The sequence below is a fragment of the Belonocnema kinseyi genome, chromosome 5 (assembly GCF_010883055.1).
Source record: "Belonocnema kinseyi isolate 2016_QV_RU_SX_M_011 chromosome 5, B_treatae_v1, whole genome shotgun sequence".
Lineage (NCBI taxonomy): Eukaryota > Metazoa > Arthropoda > Insecta > Hymenoptera > Cynipidae > Belonocnema > Belonocnema kinseyi.
In genome coordinates this window covers 83138151-83156847 of record NC_046661.1, presented here as the reverse complement: position 1 = coordinate 83156847, position 18697 = coordinate 83138151, and the positions used below count along the sequence as shown (strand labels likewise).

Sequence of the window (18697 nt, the reverse complement as noted above, 5' to 3'; positions counted from 1 at the left end):
TGTTTTACAAAAAAAATTATTGTTAACAAAATAGTCCAATTGTCTAACAAAGAGGTGAACTTTCAACTAAAGTGATTAACTTTTTACAAAAAAAAACAACAATATTTAACAAAATACATGAATTATTAACCAAATAGTTAAAATTTCACGTAAACAAGATACATTTTTTATAAAAAAAATGGAATATTACAATTTCTAGTTACAAAAATTAATTTGCAAAAAAAAATTCGTATGTTTTAGAAGAAATTTCATCTGTTTAATTTGAAAAATTTACTTGCTTTAGCAAAAATTACATTTTTATTGAAAGAAAATGCAACTAATTGGTTGAAAATTCAGAAATGTTTTTGAAAATTCATACTTTTTGTCTGGGAATTCTGTTGAAAATTCAACTATTTTGGAGAAAATTTACTATTTGTTTAAATTTAATATTTTGTCGTTTAAAATAGAACTAAAATTTTTTCTAGATGAAAAGTTAAGGTAAACAAAAATTTAATTAAAATTCTTTCTTGGATAAAAGTGAAACTATTTAGTTGAAAATTAAACAGATTTGATAAAAAGTCATAATTTTTTGTTTATAATTTTATTGTTTTATACAAAATTTAATTATTTATTATTTGGTAGGGAATGAAACTATTTTGTTAAAAATTCATCCTTTTTGGTTGAATTAAAAATTCGTCTTTTTGGATTTTAAATTCAATTTTTTTCATAAATACTTATTTTTTGTTTAAAAAAATTATATATTGATCTTGAAAAGTCGAATGGAATCTTTTTTGGATAAAAATTCACCTACTTTTTGAAGTTTTTTTTTCTAAATAAAAATTCATCTGTTTTAAGAGAATTTTCATCTTTTTGGAGAAAAAAAAACAACTATTTGGTAGAGAATTCAAAATTGTTGTTAAATTCATTCTTTTTTGTTAAAAATTCGACTATTTGGATTGAAAGTTCAATTTTTTTGTAGAAACTTTATCCTTGTTTACAATTTTTTTATTTTGATCGGGCAAAGTCAACTTTAATCTTTTTTAACAAAAAATTAATCTATTTTTTTGGAAATTCATACTTTTTTTTTGTTGAAAATTCTTCTATTTTGTTAAAATCTTAACTATTTAATAGAAAATTTACTTTTTGTTTAAATTTAATATTTTGTGGTTGAAAAGAAAACTGAAATGTCTCCTGGATGAAAAGTCAACTTTAAAAAAATTATGTTTTTAATTAAAAATTCTTCTGTTTTAAGAGAAATGTTATCTTTCTTAGATAAAAATGCAACTATTTGATTGAAAAATTATAATTTTTGTTTGAAAATTCTATTGGTTTGTTGAAAATTGAACTATTTCGTAGAAAATTTACTTTTTGTTTAAAATTTATATTTTATTGTTGAAAAATAAACTGAAATATTTTCCAAATGAAAGTTCAAGTTAAATTTTTTTTTCAAGTTCAGTTTTTTTAGTACGAATTTCATTTTTCTGGGATAAAAATGCAACTTTTTGGTAGATAATTCCTTAATTTTGTTAAAAATCCATCCTTTTTGGTGGGAAAAAATTCGTCTTTTTGGATTTAAAATTCAATTTTTTTCATAAATACTTATTTTTTGTTAAACAAATTAAATTTTGATCTTGAAAAGTCAACTGGAATCTTTCTTTGATGAACATTCAACTACTTAAAAAAATTTTTTTTTCTAAATGAAAATTTATTTGTTTTAAGAAAATTTTCATCTTTTTTAGTAGATTTATATTTTTATATTTTCAGTTGAAAATTAATCTCTTTGATTGAAAGTTAAACTACAATGTTAAAAGTTTTAATTTTGGATTGAAGGCTAAAAAAATGAAAATTTTTTAATGTAAATGTTTAGTCAAAAAGCCTTTTTTTGGTTTAGAATTATATTTTCGCCTGAAAATAAAATTTCCGTTCTTTTAAGATTGATCTTATTAAGTTAAAAATTCTTTTTTTTTGGTGAAAAAAAACATTTGCTTGCATTGAAATTTCATGTTTGTTGGTTAAAAATGCATCAGTTTCGTGGAAACTTATTTTTTTGCATGAAAAGTCATATTTTTGGTTCGAAAATTCGTCTTTTGGATTGAAGGTTCAACAATCTAGATAAACTTTTATTTCTTTCTTGAATGAACAATCTTTATTTTTTTGAAAATTCGTTTTTGTAGTTTTCAAATTCTTTTTCTTGTCTATAAATTTCGTCTCTGTCGATTTAAATATAAACTATGACACTTTTTTTGTTGAAAATTTATTTTTTTAGAGTTAACATTCAACCATTATGTTAAAAATTTAATCTTTCTTTTTAATTTAAGTATTTTGTTAAAAAGTCATCTTTTATAGTAAAAACGACATTTTTTGTTAAAAATAAATTCGAAAATTCTTTTTAAGAATTTTGAAAGGTTTTAAGAGGATAAACAATGTTTCTCTAGATTCCTAAAAAAATTACAAATAATTTTTTGATTTGAAAAATTAATTTTAACAGAAGATTTCGAAAGATTTAAATATATTTTCCAAATTAAAAAAAAAAACAATCTGGAAGATTTAAGGGCAATTATTATTTGTCTTTAAATTTTAGGAAAAATTTAAACAATTTTTTAGGATATTCACAAGTTTTAAAAAGATTTTAAAAAACTTTAATACAAAGATTTAAAAAAAATTTCACAAAAAATGTAGTTTTTAAACAACTTTTAAAAATAAGCTTTTTGAGAATACTATTGTAAAAACTAAGGTTAAGATAAAATTTAAAAAGATTCAAAGCATTTAAAAATATTTCGGAAATTGTAAAAAAAAATCTGGAAGATTTGAAGGCATTTATTTATTTTTTTTAATTTTAGAAAAAATTGAATAATTTTCAAAGATATTTAGAAGTTGTAAAAAGATTTTTAAAGAAAGTTTAATTTCAAGATTTCAAAAAATTGCACAAAAGTGCAGGTTTTAAAATTTTTGAAAAATAAGCTTTTAGGGAATTTAGAAAGGTCTTATGAGAATAAAAAAAACTTCTCTAGATTCCGAGGAGATTTTACAATACTTTTTGTTTTGAAAAACTAAGTTTAAGAAATAATTTGAAAAGATTTTTAAATATTTTCAAATTTTTTAAAAGAATCTGGAAGATTTTGAGTCTATTTTTTAAATTTTTTATTCAATATTACGAAAATTATGAAATATATTTTGAAGTTTCGAAAAGATTAAAAATAATTTAATTTCAAGATTTGAAAAAATGTCACAAAAAAATGTATATTTTTGAAAATTTGGATAAATAATGTTTTCAAGTACTTTAAATGGTTTTCTGTGAATACAAAACTTTCTCTAGATTCCTAAATTAATTTAAAATTAGTTTTTGTTTTGAAAAATTAATTTTAAGACAAGATTTGAAAAGATTTCAAAATATTTCCAAAAAATAAAAATCTGGAAGATTTTAAGGCAATTTAATTTTTTGTTTTTGTTTTAGGAAAAATTCGAAAAAAGTTAAATTTCAAGATTTCAAAAACTTTAACAAAAAATTTAGATTTTTGAAAATTTTGAAAGATTTTCTAAAATAAAGTTTTTTTCTAGATTCCTAGGAGAATTTAAAATTATGTTTGTTTTGAAAAACTGAGTTTAAGAGAATTTTAAAAAGATTTGAAAGCATTTTTGAATATTTCAAAAATTCTAAAAAAAATCTGGAACATTTCAAAGCAATTAATTTTTATTTTTGAAAAATTCGAATTATTTTCAAAGATATTTAGAAGTTTCGAAAAGATTTAAAAAAATTAATTCCATGATTTTAAAAAATGTCACAAAAAATGTAGATTTTTGAAAATTTTGAGAAATCAGCTGTTCAAGATTTTCTGAGAATAAAATATCTTCTAGATTCCAAGGAAATTTTTAAATTATTTTTTGTTTCGAAAAATTAAATTTAAGACAAAATTTGAACAGATTTCAAAATATTTCCAAAAACTATCAACAAAAATCTGAAAGATTTTAAGGCAATTAAATTTTTTGAAAACTTTTAGGAAAAATTAGAATAATTTTTAAAGATATTTAGAAGTTGTAAATATATTTTAAAAAAGTTTAATTTTATGATTTCAACAAATTTAACAACAAAAACGTAGATTTTTTTTTTAATTTGGAAAAATGAATTTTTTTTTGAAAATTTTGAAAGATTTTCTGAGAATACAGTTTTTTTTTCTAGATTCCGAGGAGAATTTAAAATGCTTTTTATTTTGAAAAACTATGTTTAAGAGAATAATTAAAAAGGCTCTAGATAAAAAAAATTCTCTAGATTCCGAGGAGATTTTAGAAAGCTTTTCGATGGAAAATTCAACCATTGCGTTAAAAATTTAATGATTTTGTTGAAAATTCAAGTATTTTGTTAAAAAGCATTCTTTTATATTAGAAAAAACATTTTTTCTTTAAAATAAATTGACAGGTTGGCCCGCTGGACCAGGAAATCTGGAAAATCGGGAATTTTACAAAATTTTTAGAATAACTTTGATTTCAACCGTTTTTAAATAATTTCCTGATTTGTGATTTTTATAAATTATTATATCATTTAGTTTACAATGCTTAATTCAAAAACCTTTCACTTTAAAAGTTTTTTATTTTAGTTTTTTAATTTTTATGCATATATTTTAATTTAAAGAATTTTAAAATGCAGATTTTAAAGGTTAAAAAAAAATAAAAAATTAGAAGTTTTTAAAATCGAAGATTTTTTTAATAAAATAAAGGGTGGTCGCCGGTCTGGGAAACCGGGAATTTTACGAATGTTGAAAATTAAAATCTGCCCAAGTTCGATTTTAATAGTTTTTAAAACAATTAAAGTACAGTTTTGAGGATTTAAACCATTAAAAATTAAAAGCATTTGAAGTTGAAAATTTTGAAAAAAAACTGATTTATTTTATCAACTGTAAATATAAATAAATCAATTATTTTTTAAATGAATAATTGATTTGACCAAACAATTCTAGATCCGTTTAAAATTTGAGAATTTCCAGATTGTAACTGTTTCAATCCGAAAGTCTTGATAAGAATTGAAATTAATATATCTTTTATTCCGATAATGTTATTTTTAAATAAAAATTTTTATCATTTATCAATAACATATTTTTTATTCCGAGTTTCAGGTGTTCTTTTATATATTTTTTTGTATTAAATTTAATAAATAAATTTATTAATACATTATTTCTATTAAATTTTTCAATCATTAAAATGTGTAAACTTGCGTTTTACTATTTTCAACTTAAAAATAAATCCATAATAATATAGTCATAATTTAAGGTTTTTATTAAATTAAAAATATTGTGAGTCTAAATTATTTAATTATTATCCCATTTTTTTAGAACTTCTAAATATATTTTTTAATTAATCGAAATTTTCCTACAATTTTTGAGAATCCAGAAAAGTAAATAAAATCCTTAAAATCATTCATGTTCTTCTCTGATCATTTTTTAAATATCTTAAAATCTTCTTAAACTTTCAGTTACAATAATTTTTCAAAGTGAAAAATCATTTTCAATTTTCCTAAGAATTTAAAGAAAATTGTTATTTTTTAGTATTCTTTCACAATTCTTAAAAAAATTCTAAATTTTTTATTTGAAATCTGTAAAAATCTAAATTTTATTTTACATTCGGCTGTAAGTATTTGGAATTATTTCAAGTTCTAAATTTAATTCGAATCTTTTTAAAACTTCTAAATACATCTTAATATTATTCTAATATTTTTACAAATAATAAGTTTTCTATTGTTGCTGATAAATTCAAATTTTTTTTAGAATTTGCAGGATTTTCTAGAAGTTATAGAAAAAATTCAAAAATGATTTTGAATTCAGAAAAATTTAAAACCACTTCTAGATTTTTAAGATTTTGAAATAAAATTTTAAAGCTTTTGAAGGATACCTAGACTATTTAAAATTAAAATAATTTAACTTCTAATTACAGAAATGTTAAGTTGAAAAAATTATTTTCAATTTTTAATGTGTATAACTTAAAATTACTTAAAATAATAAAATGTAAAAAATTTTCAAGTTCATTGATTGATTTGTTTATTTAGACTGTTGTAAATGTTAACGTGGATTTACATTTTTGGACCTTAATCTGAATCTTTAGACTCTATAATTTATAAAAGTTTTAAATTTTGCAGTTTATTTGAATTTCATTAAACATTGTTTAATTGAAAAGTGTTAGTACCTTCCATTTAACAAGTCTAAATTTTTGAGCATTTAAATAAAAAATTTTTAATTGAAAAATGTTAAACTTCAATTTTAAAAGTTTAGAATTCAAGTGTTTAAATTTGAATTCTTTAATTTTTTGTTTATTGTTTATTACTCTCTATGTGGAAAAATTTTTAGAATATAGTTTGATTTTTTAAATTTCATTGGCCGTGAAAAATGTTTGCGAACCGGGAAAAAACCGGAAATTTTTTTCTTCGATTAAAACGGCCACCCTGTTTAATAAATTCAAAAAAAATTCAACTCGTATTTGAAATACTGTTTTATTCCGTTTATAAAAGATTCCATGTTAAGAACATGACAGGATTAAAACTTAATTTCTGAATTTAAAAAAATGCAGAAAGCAGTGCAAAATCGAGTGGTGACGAATCGGACAAACCTTCTCTCCAAAGTTCAGGCTCCCAGGACAGAAAACCTTCTACTCAACCCAGTGGCAACCCAGTGAAAAATCACGTTCTTGAGCAATTGGCGAAACTCATGACGACCTGTATCGTAATTCGAATCGATGATTTCACTCTCTATAAAGTTACAACTTCGACTCGGAAGCCCACGCCAAAGGAATTCGTTTCAGGTAATTTTTCTTCTGAGCTTCTTGAATTGAATGAATAAAATAATTAATTATTTAAATTAATCGAGGATTCTCGAAGAGGATTTGATTGTGTGATATGGTCAATAATTTCTTTACCTATTGCATAGCTCAATCGAGGAAGAAGCATACAGCAGGTACAGGAAAATGTAGAATTAGTGTGCTTGCTAGATGTGTCGCAGAAGTTTCAGAATTTTAAGTAAAATTTCGAGAGACTTCTGTAAACTTTGGAACTGAAATTTTCTACTTTTCCTACGAGAAACATGTTTTTTTACGATTAAAAATCGGTACAATATGCAGGGCCTAAAATAAAAAAATAAAATATAAAAAATAAAAAAATAAAATGAAAAAAGATAAAATTGTCTTCAATTATCAGGGGGCGTCCAAAATGTTGAATTTTCAAGACAAAAAAAACTTTCAAGTAAATAATGCAATTTAAAATCAAATGGTTGAATTTTTAGGCCAGAGAAGATCAATTTTTAATCAAAAATTCAGTAGCTAAATTCTGATTTAAAAAATTAATTTCTTAAAAAGTGAACGAGTTTCTACAAAAGAGTTTAATTTAAAGCTTAAAATGCTATTTTTGACCAAAGGTTGTAATAATTGATAATAAAAAAATTTATTTTAAATAAAAAATAGTTGGTTACAACCGACAAAAAACGAACTTTCAACAAAATACTTGAATTCACAACAAAAACAGATTAATTTTCAATCATACCTTTGTATTTTTAAACTAGAAAATATCCATTTTTAACAAAAAATGGAATAGTTAAACTCTCATTGACAAAATTAATTTTCGATAATTAATAAACGAATTTTGTACAAAACAGTTGAATTTTTAACTTAAAAATACTCATTTTTACTAAAAACATTCTTATAATTGATAGTGAAAGCAAAAAAGATTTTAATTTTAAATAAAAAACGGTTAATATAACCAAAAAAGACGAATTGCGAACAAAAATACCTAAATTTTCTACCAGAAAAGAAGAGCATCGAACAAAATGCATTAATTTTTAACGAAATAGTTTAATAATTTAACTATTCCATTTTTATTCAAAGATTCAACTATTTCGTTGAAATTTCTTATATTTTGTGAAAAATTCAAATTTTTTTCTATAAAATTGATCTTTTTGGTTAAACATTCAACTTTTTTGGTTCAAAATGATTTATTTTTTGTTAAATTCAATTGTTTTGTATTTTGAAATCTTGTTTAGTGAAAAACTATTTGTTGTTTTGATTAAAAATTGAATTTTGTAGTTGAAAATTGAACTATTTAATTTAAATTTTATGTATTATGTTGAAAGTCCGTCTTTTTGTTAAAAAATTAATCTTTTTGTTCAAAACTTCAACTGTTTGGGTTAAGATTTATAATCTTAGTTGAAAAAAATCATCACTTTAGTTCAAAATTAGTTATTTTTAAAATGTCTTGAACGTAAAATTGAACTATTTTATTTGACTGAAAAATTCTGTAGTTTACACAAAATCCTTCTTTTTTTTGTATACAAATTAATTTTTGACTGAAAGCTTAACTATTCTATTCGGCCGAAAATTCATGTATTTTGTTGATAATTCAATTTTGTTCTTGAAAATTATTCTGTTTTGCTTGAGGATTCAACTATTTTGTTTACAATTATTTTGTTTAAAATTATTTTGTTTATTAATTTTAACTGTTTTTTATTTTTAATTTAAATATTATTTGGTGAAAAGTTGAGAATTCAACTACGTCTTTAAAAGTTAAACCATTTAATTAAAAATTCTTTCTTATTTTGGCTGAAAATTAATCTTTTCAACTGAAAATTCAACTATTGCATCTTTGGTTGAACATTTAAGTTTTTAGTTGAAAATTGAATTTAAGATTTTTAATTGTAGTTGAAAAATAATGTCTTAAAATAAAAATTCTTGCTTTCTTGGTTGAAAATGAATTTTTTTCAACTGAAAATTTAACTTTCTATTAGGTAGAAAATTAATTTATTTGTTCGAAAATCCATCTGGGTGGTAGAAAATAACTGTGTTTTGGACGAGGATTCAACTATTTTGTTAACAATTTTTACTTTTTTTTTAATTCAATTATTTTGTCTTTTTAAATTAAAATCTTTTTTTGTTTTTATTTGAAAGGATGAAAATTCGAATATTTAGTTAAAAATTCGTTTTTTTGTTTGTATCAAAATTAATTTTTTTAACTGAAAATTTAACTATTCCATCTTATGTTGAAAATTAATTTTTTTTGGTTGAAAGTTCAAGCATTTGGTTGAAATTCTATGTATTTTGTTGAAAATTAATTATGTTTTGGTTGAGGATTCAACTATTTTTTGGAATTTTTGCTTGTTATTATTGCATTCAACTGTTTTGTATTTTAAATTAAAATATTTGTGGGGTGAAAGGTTGAAATTTTAAGTATTTCGTTTAAAGTTGAACAATTTTATTAAAAATTTGTTGTTTTTTTGTTTGAAAATTATTTTTATTGCCGAAATTTAAGTATTCCATCTTGGGTAGAAAATTTAATTGTTTTAGTTAAAAATTCAACTTTTTGGTTAAAGATTTATAATTGTAGGAGAAAAATCATCTCTTAAATTAAAAATTTGTGATTTTTTGTTAAAAATTAATTTCTTGAACAGAAAATTTAACTATTTTATTTGATCGAAAATTTAACTGTGTGGCTGAAAATGATTTTAGTATGGTTGAGGATTCAACTATTTTCTTTATATTTTTTTAAAAATCAACTCTTTTGTATTTAAAATTAAAATTTTTGTTTGTTGAAAGGTTGAAAATTCAATTATGTCGTTGAGTGTTGAATTATTTCGTTAAAAATTCGTTGTTTTTTGTTGGAAAATAATCTTTTTAAATTAAAATTGAACTATTCCGTCTAAAGTTGGAAATTCATTTTTTTTAGTTGTAAATTCAGTTATTTAGTTAAAATTATATGTATTTTGTTGGAAATTCGTCTTTTTTATAAAAAATTAATCTCTTTGGTTCAAAATTCAAATTTTATTGTGAAAGTTTATCTTTTTCGGTTTAAAATTCAACTAAGTGGTTCAAAGTTTAAATATTTTGTTACAAATTTATTTTTATTGTTGAAGATTAATCTTTTTAATTTAAAATGCATTTTTTTAGAAAGTAACTATTTTGTTAAATGTTGTGTTCTTTTCTTGGTTAAAAATTTTCTTTCCACTGCTCGAAAATGTAACTAATCCATTTTTGTTTAAATATTAATCCTTTTTAGTTAAATATTCAACTATTTGGTTGAAAATTCAAGTGCTTTATTGAAAATTCACCTTTTTAATGATTAAACAAAAATTAACAAGAAAAAACAGAACAAAAAATAAAAATGATTGACTTTAATGCCAATTGATAAAATTTACTTTTACTGAAGAAATCAAAACCCTTCTAAGATAAAAATTGGATTATTTGGTTGAAAATTCATATTTTTGGGTTAAAAATTCAACTGTTTTATTAAAAATTCGTCCTTTTGGTTCATAAAGTCATTTCTTTTGGATGAAATTTAATCTTTCATGGTCAAAAATTCAGCTGAAAATGTATTTTTTTTGATAATTTAACTATTTTGTTAAAAGTTCTTTTCTTTGGTTGAAAATTAATTAATTTTGTTGAAAATTCAATTAATTTAGTAGAAAATGAATCTTTTCTGGTTAAAAATGCAAATGTTTTTTTGAAAATTATTTTACTTGGTTGAGAATTCATCCATTTTTTATAAAATTGATCTTTTTTTGTGGAGTTTAAAAGTGAATCATTTTAATTAGAAATGCATTTTTTTTGGAAATGTAACTATTTTGTTAAAAGTTTTTTTTTATGATAATTAATTTTCTAACTGCGCGAAAATTGAAATAATCCATTTTTGGTTAAATATTGATCTTTTTTAGTTAAATACTCAACTATTTAGTTGAAAGTTCACCTTTTTAATCATTAAAAAAAATTTTAAGTCAAAAACAGAACTAAAAATTTAAATTATGAACTCAAATGCCAATTAATAAAATATTCTTTTTCTAAATAAATCACAGTCTTTTCTAGTTAAAAATTTAACTTTTTGTTGAAAATTCATGTTTTTGGGTTCAAAATTAAGCATTTTTATTAAAAATTCGTCCTTTTGGTTTATAAATTCATTTCTTTTGGATGAAATTTAATCTTTTGTGATCAAAAATGCAATTTTTTGGTTAAAAATTAATCTATTTTGCTTGGTGGTTTAACTATTTAGTTAGGATTAGAAATTTTCTTTGAAGATTTAAAATTAATCTATTTGGTTGAGGATTCAACCATTTTCTATAAAATTCGTTTTTTTAAATTGAAAAGTTAATTATTTAGTTAAAAATTATTTTTTTATGAAAATTAATATTTTTAACTGAAAATGTAACTATTCCATCTTTGGCTAAAAAATATATTTTTTTTTTTTAGTTGAAAATTGATCATTTGGGTAGAAAATATTGTTGGTTAAAAATTAAATTATTTTGTTGAAATTGGATCTATTTTGTTGAAACTGCAATACCTTTACATGCAATTTTCTGAATTTGAAACGTTTTAAATTGAATTTAATATTTTACACAATTAATAATTTAATTTAAAAGAATTTCTTCCCCTATTTTCTTTAGAAATTGATGCAGTTTAAAAAATGAATGTTTAACTTCCTCTTGTTCCTAAATTAAACAAATGTAAGCCCTGCTAAAAGTACTTTCCCTACAAGAAAGATTTTTGGTACGATTGAAATTTGTTGTTACGATATGCATTGTTTTCTGTGACGGAAAGATCATTTGTTTTTCGTATCACTTGCCACGAATCACACAGCATGTTGGTAATTTTTTTTTTTCATTTTCAGAAATCAAATAAAATTTTTCTGTTTGTTTAGGCGACAAAGACAGATTTTGTCTTCCGGAGGATGTGAATATTTTACACGCAGAATTTACCTACTATTATTATCCAGGAGATATTACATTTCCTTGTAAGTTTCGCCTTTTTCATTATTTTATAATAAAAAAATATTCGAATTCAAGATTTTATGAAATTTTCTGTTTTTTTTTGTTTAGTGCCTCCACCGAAATTTTACGTACAACTAAATCCCATCCAAGTGAATTTTGATACCTGTTCTTGTCTCTGGTTCAACTCCTTTCTCCTAAATCTTTATCATTCCTTGTTGGGTAATGGAAACAAAACTTCATCAAACACTGCGAATTTGATGTATTTCGATGTTAAAATCGAAGCGATTCTCCCGAGGGTAAGTGGAATTAAAGTTTTTTAAATAATTAAATTCCTTTAAATAAAATTAATTTAGATACCAAACTTAATTCAATGTGAAACGATTTAAATTCCTAAAAGTTGAATTTTTAATGAAATTTCTGAATTTTTAAACTGCATAGATTAATTTTGAACCAAGAAGAATAATTTTTTCCCAAAAGGTGAATTTTCAACAAAATAATTTTATTTTTAACCAATAAAACAATGAATTTGTTACGAAATATTTTAACTTTCAACCACATAGTTGAATTTTCAACCAAAAAAATATTTTTATTAAAAATTCAAAACAGTTGAATTAAAAAATTTCCAATCAAATATATGAATTTTCTAACAAATAGTTGGATTTTCAACTCATAAAGGATAACTTTTCAGAAAAAAAAGGGAATAGTTAAATTTTCAGTTATTAACTTTAACAGCAAAATTTTTAAACACATCGTTCAATTATAAAACTAAACAAATTATTTGAACTAAATTGTTGAGTTGTTAGGCATAAAAGACCAATTGTCTACAAAAATATTGAATTCTTAACTAAGAAATATGATAAAAAAAAGAAGTTTATTTACTGCTAAATAGTTGAATTTTCAACTAAAATTATGAATCTTCAAACAAAGAAGATTTAAATCTGAAACAAAAAGCAGTTGAATTTAACAAGCAAGACGAATTTTAAACAAAATAGTGAAATCCTCCACAGAAATAGAATTTTTTTAAACATATCGGTTGCATTTTTAACCAAAAATAATGAATTTTCAACAGAAAAGATGAATTTTCTGTCAAAAGAGATGAATTTTCAATAAAATATATGAATTTTCTACTAATTAGTTAAATTTTCAACTAGAGAAGATCAATTATCAATTTAAAATATAAATACTTTTCAAAGAATGGAATAATTACATTTTTAGTTTAGAAAATTAATTTAAAGTTAAAAAAAATCGTTTTCAACCTAAAAAACGAGTTTTTAACCAAATATTTCAATTTTCAACCAGAGACGAATTTTCAACTAAAAAAATTAATTTTCAACAAAACAGTTATATTTGTGATCAAAGAATTGAATATTCAACAAAATACATGAATTTTCATCTAAAAAAAATATGTTTTGGGCCAAATAGTTGAATTTTTATCTAAAATTATGGATCTTCAAACAAAAAAGAATAAATTTGAAATAAAAAGCAGTGGAATTTAACAAACAAGACGAATTTTCAACAAAATAGTGGAGTCCTCCACAAAAACAGAATTGTTTTTAACGAAACAGTTGCATTTTTAATAAAAAATAACGAATTTTAAACCAAAAAGATTAATTTTCTGTCAAAAATGACGAATTTTCAAAAAAATACGTGAATTTTTTACCAAATATTTGTATTTTCAACTAGAAAAGATCAATTTAAAATATCAATATTCAACAAAAAATGGAATAATTACATTTTTAGTTTTAAAAATTAATTTACAGTTTAAACAAGAAAATCATTTTCAATCTAAAAAACGAGTTTCTAACAAAATACTTCAATTTTCAACTATAAAATTTAATTTTCAACAAAACAGTTAAAGTTGCAATCACAGAATTAAATATTTAACAACATACGTGAATTTTCACATAAAAAAATATGTTCTGAACAAAAAAAATTGAATTTTCAACCAGATATTTGAATTTTCAGTCAAAAAGATGGCTTTTTTAAATTAAAAAGATTAATTTGCTGTCAAAAAAGATGAAATTTTCAACTAAACATACATATTCTGAATAAAAAAGTTGAAATTTCAAGTATATCAGATTAATTTTCAACCAAAAATGGAATAGTTAATTTCTCAGATAAAAGAAAATAATTTTCAGCATAAAAAAAACGAATTCTTAACAAAATAATTCAATTTTCAACCAGAGCCGAATTTTCAATTCAAAAATTTAATTTTCATTAAAACAGTTAAAGTTGCAATCAAAGAATTAAATATTCAACAACATACACGAATTTTCACATATAAAAAATATGTTTTGACCAAAAATAAGAGGGAATTTTCAACAAAATATTTGAATTTTCAGTCAAAAAGATGGTTTTTTTAATTGAAAAGATTAATTTTCTGTCAAAAAAGATATATACTAAACGAAATAGTTCAATTTTCAACTAAAAAGGATATATTTTGAACCAAATAGTTGAGTTTTTAACTAAGACAGATTAGTTTTCAACCAAAAATGGACATTTTCATTTAAAGAATAATAATTTTCAACCAAAAGACGAATTTTCAAAGAATAATTAAATTTTTAAACATAATAGTTGAATTTCCAATCAAAGAATTGAATTCTCAAAGTAAAATTATTTATCGTTTACATTTTTTTTTAAAGATTTTGAATTTTTAACACAAAAAAACGCGTTTTTAACATAATAGTTGAATTTTCAGGAATAGATGAATCTTCAGCCAAAAAGAAAATTAATTTTCATAAAAAGAGGTCAACATTGAACCAAATCGTGGAATTTTCAATCAAAAAATAGAAAAATGATAAAAAAAAAAAAGAATTTTCAAAGAAAGAATTCACTTTTAAACTAGCGATAAATCTTCAAAAACAATACAAAAAATTTCAACAAAAGGGTTTAACATTCAACCGAAATTATGGATTTTTTAACTTAAAAGATTATCTTTTAGCCAAAAAGAATTTTCAACAAAATAATTAAATTTTCAATGAAAGAATTGAATTTTCAAAGTAAAATTATGTATCAACAATGTATTTTAAAGAAAAGAATTTAACATTCAACCAGACATTTGAATTAAAAAAAAAACAAAACAAAAAGAGTTTATCAAAAACCAAAAAAGATGAATTTTCAAATTTCAATCAATTAGTTGAATTTTTAACTACAAAGACGAATTATTTTTAAAAAAGTTGAATTTTCAACTAAAAAAGGAAACATTTTCAACGAAATAGTTCAATTTTTAAATAAAAAAGAATAAATTTTCAGCCAAAAAAGGAATAATTCAATTTTTAATCAAAGATAAATCTTCAAAAAAAATTGTTAATAATTTTGTTTTATTTTCAACAAGGGTTATTTACACCAGATTTTAAAGATTTTAAACAATTTCAAAAGATTTCAATAATTTTTAGATCCAAATGATTTCAATTATTTCAAACGAACACAAAAGATTCTACAAACAAAGATTAAAGAAACATTTCACAAATATTTGAAAATATTCAAAATATTTTACCAAATTTTAAAAGATTTCAAATGAATACAAAAGATTTCACAAATATTAAAAAAAATTCATAAAGATTTTAAATCCAAAAATGAAAAAAAAATTAAACATTGAAGTTTTTAAACGATGTCAAATTTGTTTAGAGGATTTCAAAATATTTCAAGGATTTAACAAAGATTTCAAATATTTCAAAACATTTCACAAAGATTGCAAGGATTTCAAGGGTTTTAGAAAAATTCGAAAACATGTCATATATCTTAATGATTTTAAATGAATACAAAAGGTTTCACAAATATTTTAAAGATTTCATAAAAATTTCAAAAATGTTTAAAAGATGGTTTTTTAAATTAAAAAGATTAATTTTCTGTCAAAAAGATGAATTTGCAACTAAAAAAAAATATTTTAAATCAAATAGTGGAATTTTCAAGTATATCAGATTACTTTTCAACCAAAACTGGAATAGTTCAATTTTTAGATTTAAGAAAATAATTTTCAAAATAAAAAAAACGAATTTTCAACAAAATAATTCAATTTTCAACCAGAGAAGAATTCTCAACTAAAAAATTTAATTTTCAACAAAACAGTTAAAGTTGCAATCAATATTCACTAACATACATGTATTTTCACATAAAAAATATATTTGTTTCACAAATATTTTAAAGATTTCATAAAAGTTTCAGAAAGGTTTAAAAATTTTAAAGATTTTAAATAATTTCAGATTTGTTCAGAAGATTTCCAAAAATTTCACAAAGCTTTTATAAATAAATTAAAACATTTTACAAAGATTTTTCAAGGAATTCAAGATTTTAACCAATTTTAAATAGATTTCAAAATATTTCAAAAATATTTTAAAGAATTCGAATGAATACAAAAGATTTCAGAAAGATTTCACAAATGTTTTAAAAGATTTTCCAATGATTTCCAATATTTTAATGATTTCAAACGAATATAAAAGATTTCACAAATATTTTACAGCTTCCATAAGGAATTCTAAAGAATTCAAGAATTTCAAACATTTTAAAGGAATTCACATTTTTTAGAAAACATTTGTAAATATTTTACAAAGGTTTCAAACATTGCCGTAATTTCAAATAAATACAGAAAAAGATGTAAATGATTTCAGAATATTTCAAAGATTTTAAACAATTTCAAAATGTTTCAAGAAATTTAAAAAGATTTCTAAAGATTTGAAAAATTTCACAAAGGTTTCAAATCTTCCAGTAATTTAAAATAAATAAAAAAAGATATAAAATAATTTAGAACATTTCAAAGGCTTTAAGCAATTTGAAAAGGTTTCAAGAAATTTGAAAAGGTTTTAAATTATTTTAATGATTTCAAATGAGAACACATAGGTTTTCACAAACAAAGATTAAAGAAAGATTTCACAAAAATAAAAAAAATTTCATAAAGATTTCAAGGTATTCAAGGAGTTTGAAGATTTCAAATATTTTACAACATTTTTTAAAGATGTGAAAAGATTTCACAAAGATTTGAAAGATTTTACAAAGATTTCGAGCATTTCACAAATATTTTGAAGAGATTTTACCAATTTTTCACACAAATTTCATCAAAGATTTTTAATATTGTAATAATTGCAAACGAAAACAAAAGATTTCAGAAATATTTTAAAGAATCCATTAAGGATTTAAAAAGAATTCAAGAATTCCAAAGGTTTTAAACGAGTTTAGATTTTTTTAGAAATTTTTCTAATGTTTCATAAAGGTTTCAAATATTGCGGTAATTTCAAATAAATACAAAAAATATATCAAAGATTTCGGAACATTTCAAAGGCTTTAAGCAATTTGAAAATATTTGAAAATATTTCAGTGATTTTAAAACGAACAGAAAAGTTTTAACAAACAAAGATTAAAGAAAGATTTCACAAAAAATTAAAAAAGGTTTCAAGAAATTTGAAAAGGTTTCAAAATATTTCAATTTTTCCAAACAAACACAACATTTTTCACAAAGAGTAAAGAAAGAATTCACAAAATTTCTTTAAAATTCTCAAAGATTGCAAATAATTTCACAAAGATTGTAAAGAATTCAAAGAATTTGAAGATTTAAGATATTTTTAAATTTTTTTAAAGATTTGAAAAACTTTCACAAAGATTTCACAGAAATTTCAAGATTTCACAAATATTTCAAAGAATCCATAAGGATTAGGAAAGAATTCAACAATGTCAAAGATTTTAAACGAGTTTACATTTTTTTTTAAATTTTGTAATATTTCACAAAGGTTTCCAATATTCTAGTAATTTCAAATAAATACAAAAAAAAATATCAAAGATTTCAGGTAATTTAAAATATTTTAAACATTTTCAAAAGGTTTCAAGAAATTTCAAGAGGTTTCAAAATATGTTAATGATTCCAAGCGAACACAGAAGTTTTCACAAACAAAGATTTGAAAGAATTCAAGGATTTTGAAGATTTCAGATATCTAGAAATTTTTTTAAAGATTTGAAAAGATTTCACAGAAATTTCAAGATTTCAGAAATATTTAATAGAATCCACAAGGATTCTAAGCATTCAAGAATGTCAAAGATTTTAAACGAGATTACATTTTTTTTTTAATTTTGAAATATTTCACAAAGGATTACAATATTCTAGAAATTTCAAATAAATAAAAAAAATGATATAAAAGAGTTCTGATTTTAAAAGATTAAAAAAATTCACAAAGATTTTACAAAAACGACTTATGTTAGCAAAAAGTTAAGAATATTTTTGTTTATGATTCTGCCTTCTTTCTGCTAATAAAAAATGAAATATTTTGCCTTTTACACATTTTTTTAGAAAATCTTTAAAGATTTCACAAAGTTTTCCAATATTCCAGGAATTTGAAAGAAATACAAAAAAAGATATCAGAAAATTTCAAAGATTTCAACAATTTTAAAAGGTTTCAAAATATTTCAAACGGTTTCATAATATTTCAATGATTTCCAAATAGAATCCATAAGGATTTCGAAAGAATTCAAGAATTTCAAAGATTTTAAAGGAGTTCGCATTTTTTTAGAAATATTTTTTATATTTCACAAAGGTTTCCAATATTCTAGTAATTTCAAATAAATACAAAAAAAGACATCAAAGATTTCAGAACATTTAAAAGATTTTAAACAATTTCAAAAATTTCAAGAAATTTCAAGAGGTTTCAACATTTGTTAATGATTCCAAATGAACACAGAAGTTTTCACAAACAAAGATTAAAGAAAGCTTTCACAAAAATTATAAAAAATTCATAAAGATTTTAAAAGTTTTCACAGAAATTTTAAGATTTCACAAAGATTTTAAATATTTTAAAAGATTTCAACGAATTCACTGATTTCAAAAGATTTTACAAAAACAACTTATGTTACCAAAAAATTAAGCATTTTTTTATTTATGATTCTGCTTCCTTCCTGCCAATAAAAAAAATGATATATTTCATCTTTTACACATTTTTTTAGAACATTTAAAAATATTTTACAAAGGTTTCAAATATTCCAGTAATTTTAAATAAATAAAAAAAAAGATATCAAAG

The 18697-nt window shown here is 21.3% G+C and overlaps 1 protein-coding gene across 1 annotated transcript in view; it reads left to right on the top strand.

Moving 5' to 3' along the window:
- The window catches only part of LOC117173747 (UHRF1-binding protein 1-like), a 99497-nt gene that overhangs the window by 31917 nt on the left and 48883 nt on the right, over positions 1–18697 (top strand). Inside the window, exons 8-10 of the mRNA XM_033362388.1 lie at positions 6532–6762; positions 11630–11722; positions 11808–11995. Of these exons, the coding sequence (XP_033218279.1) occupies positions 6532–6762; positions 11630–11722; positions 11808–11995 (512 nt within the window). The remainder of the gene's footprint in view (positions 1–6531; positions 6763–11629; positions 11723–11807; positions 11996–18697) is intronic.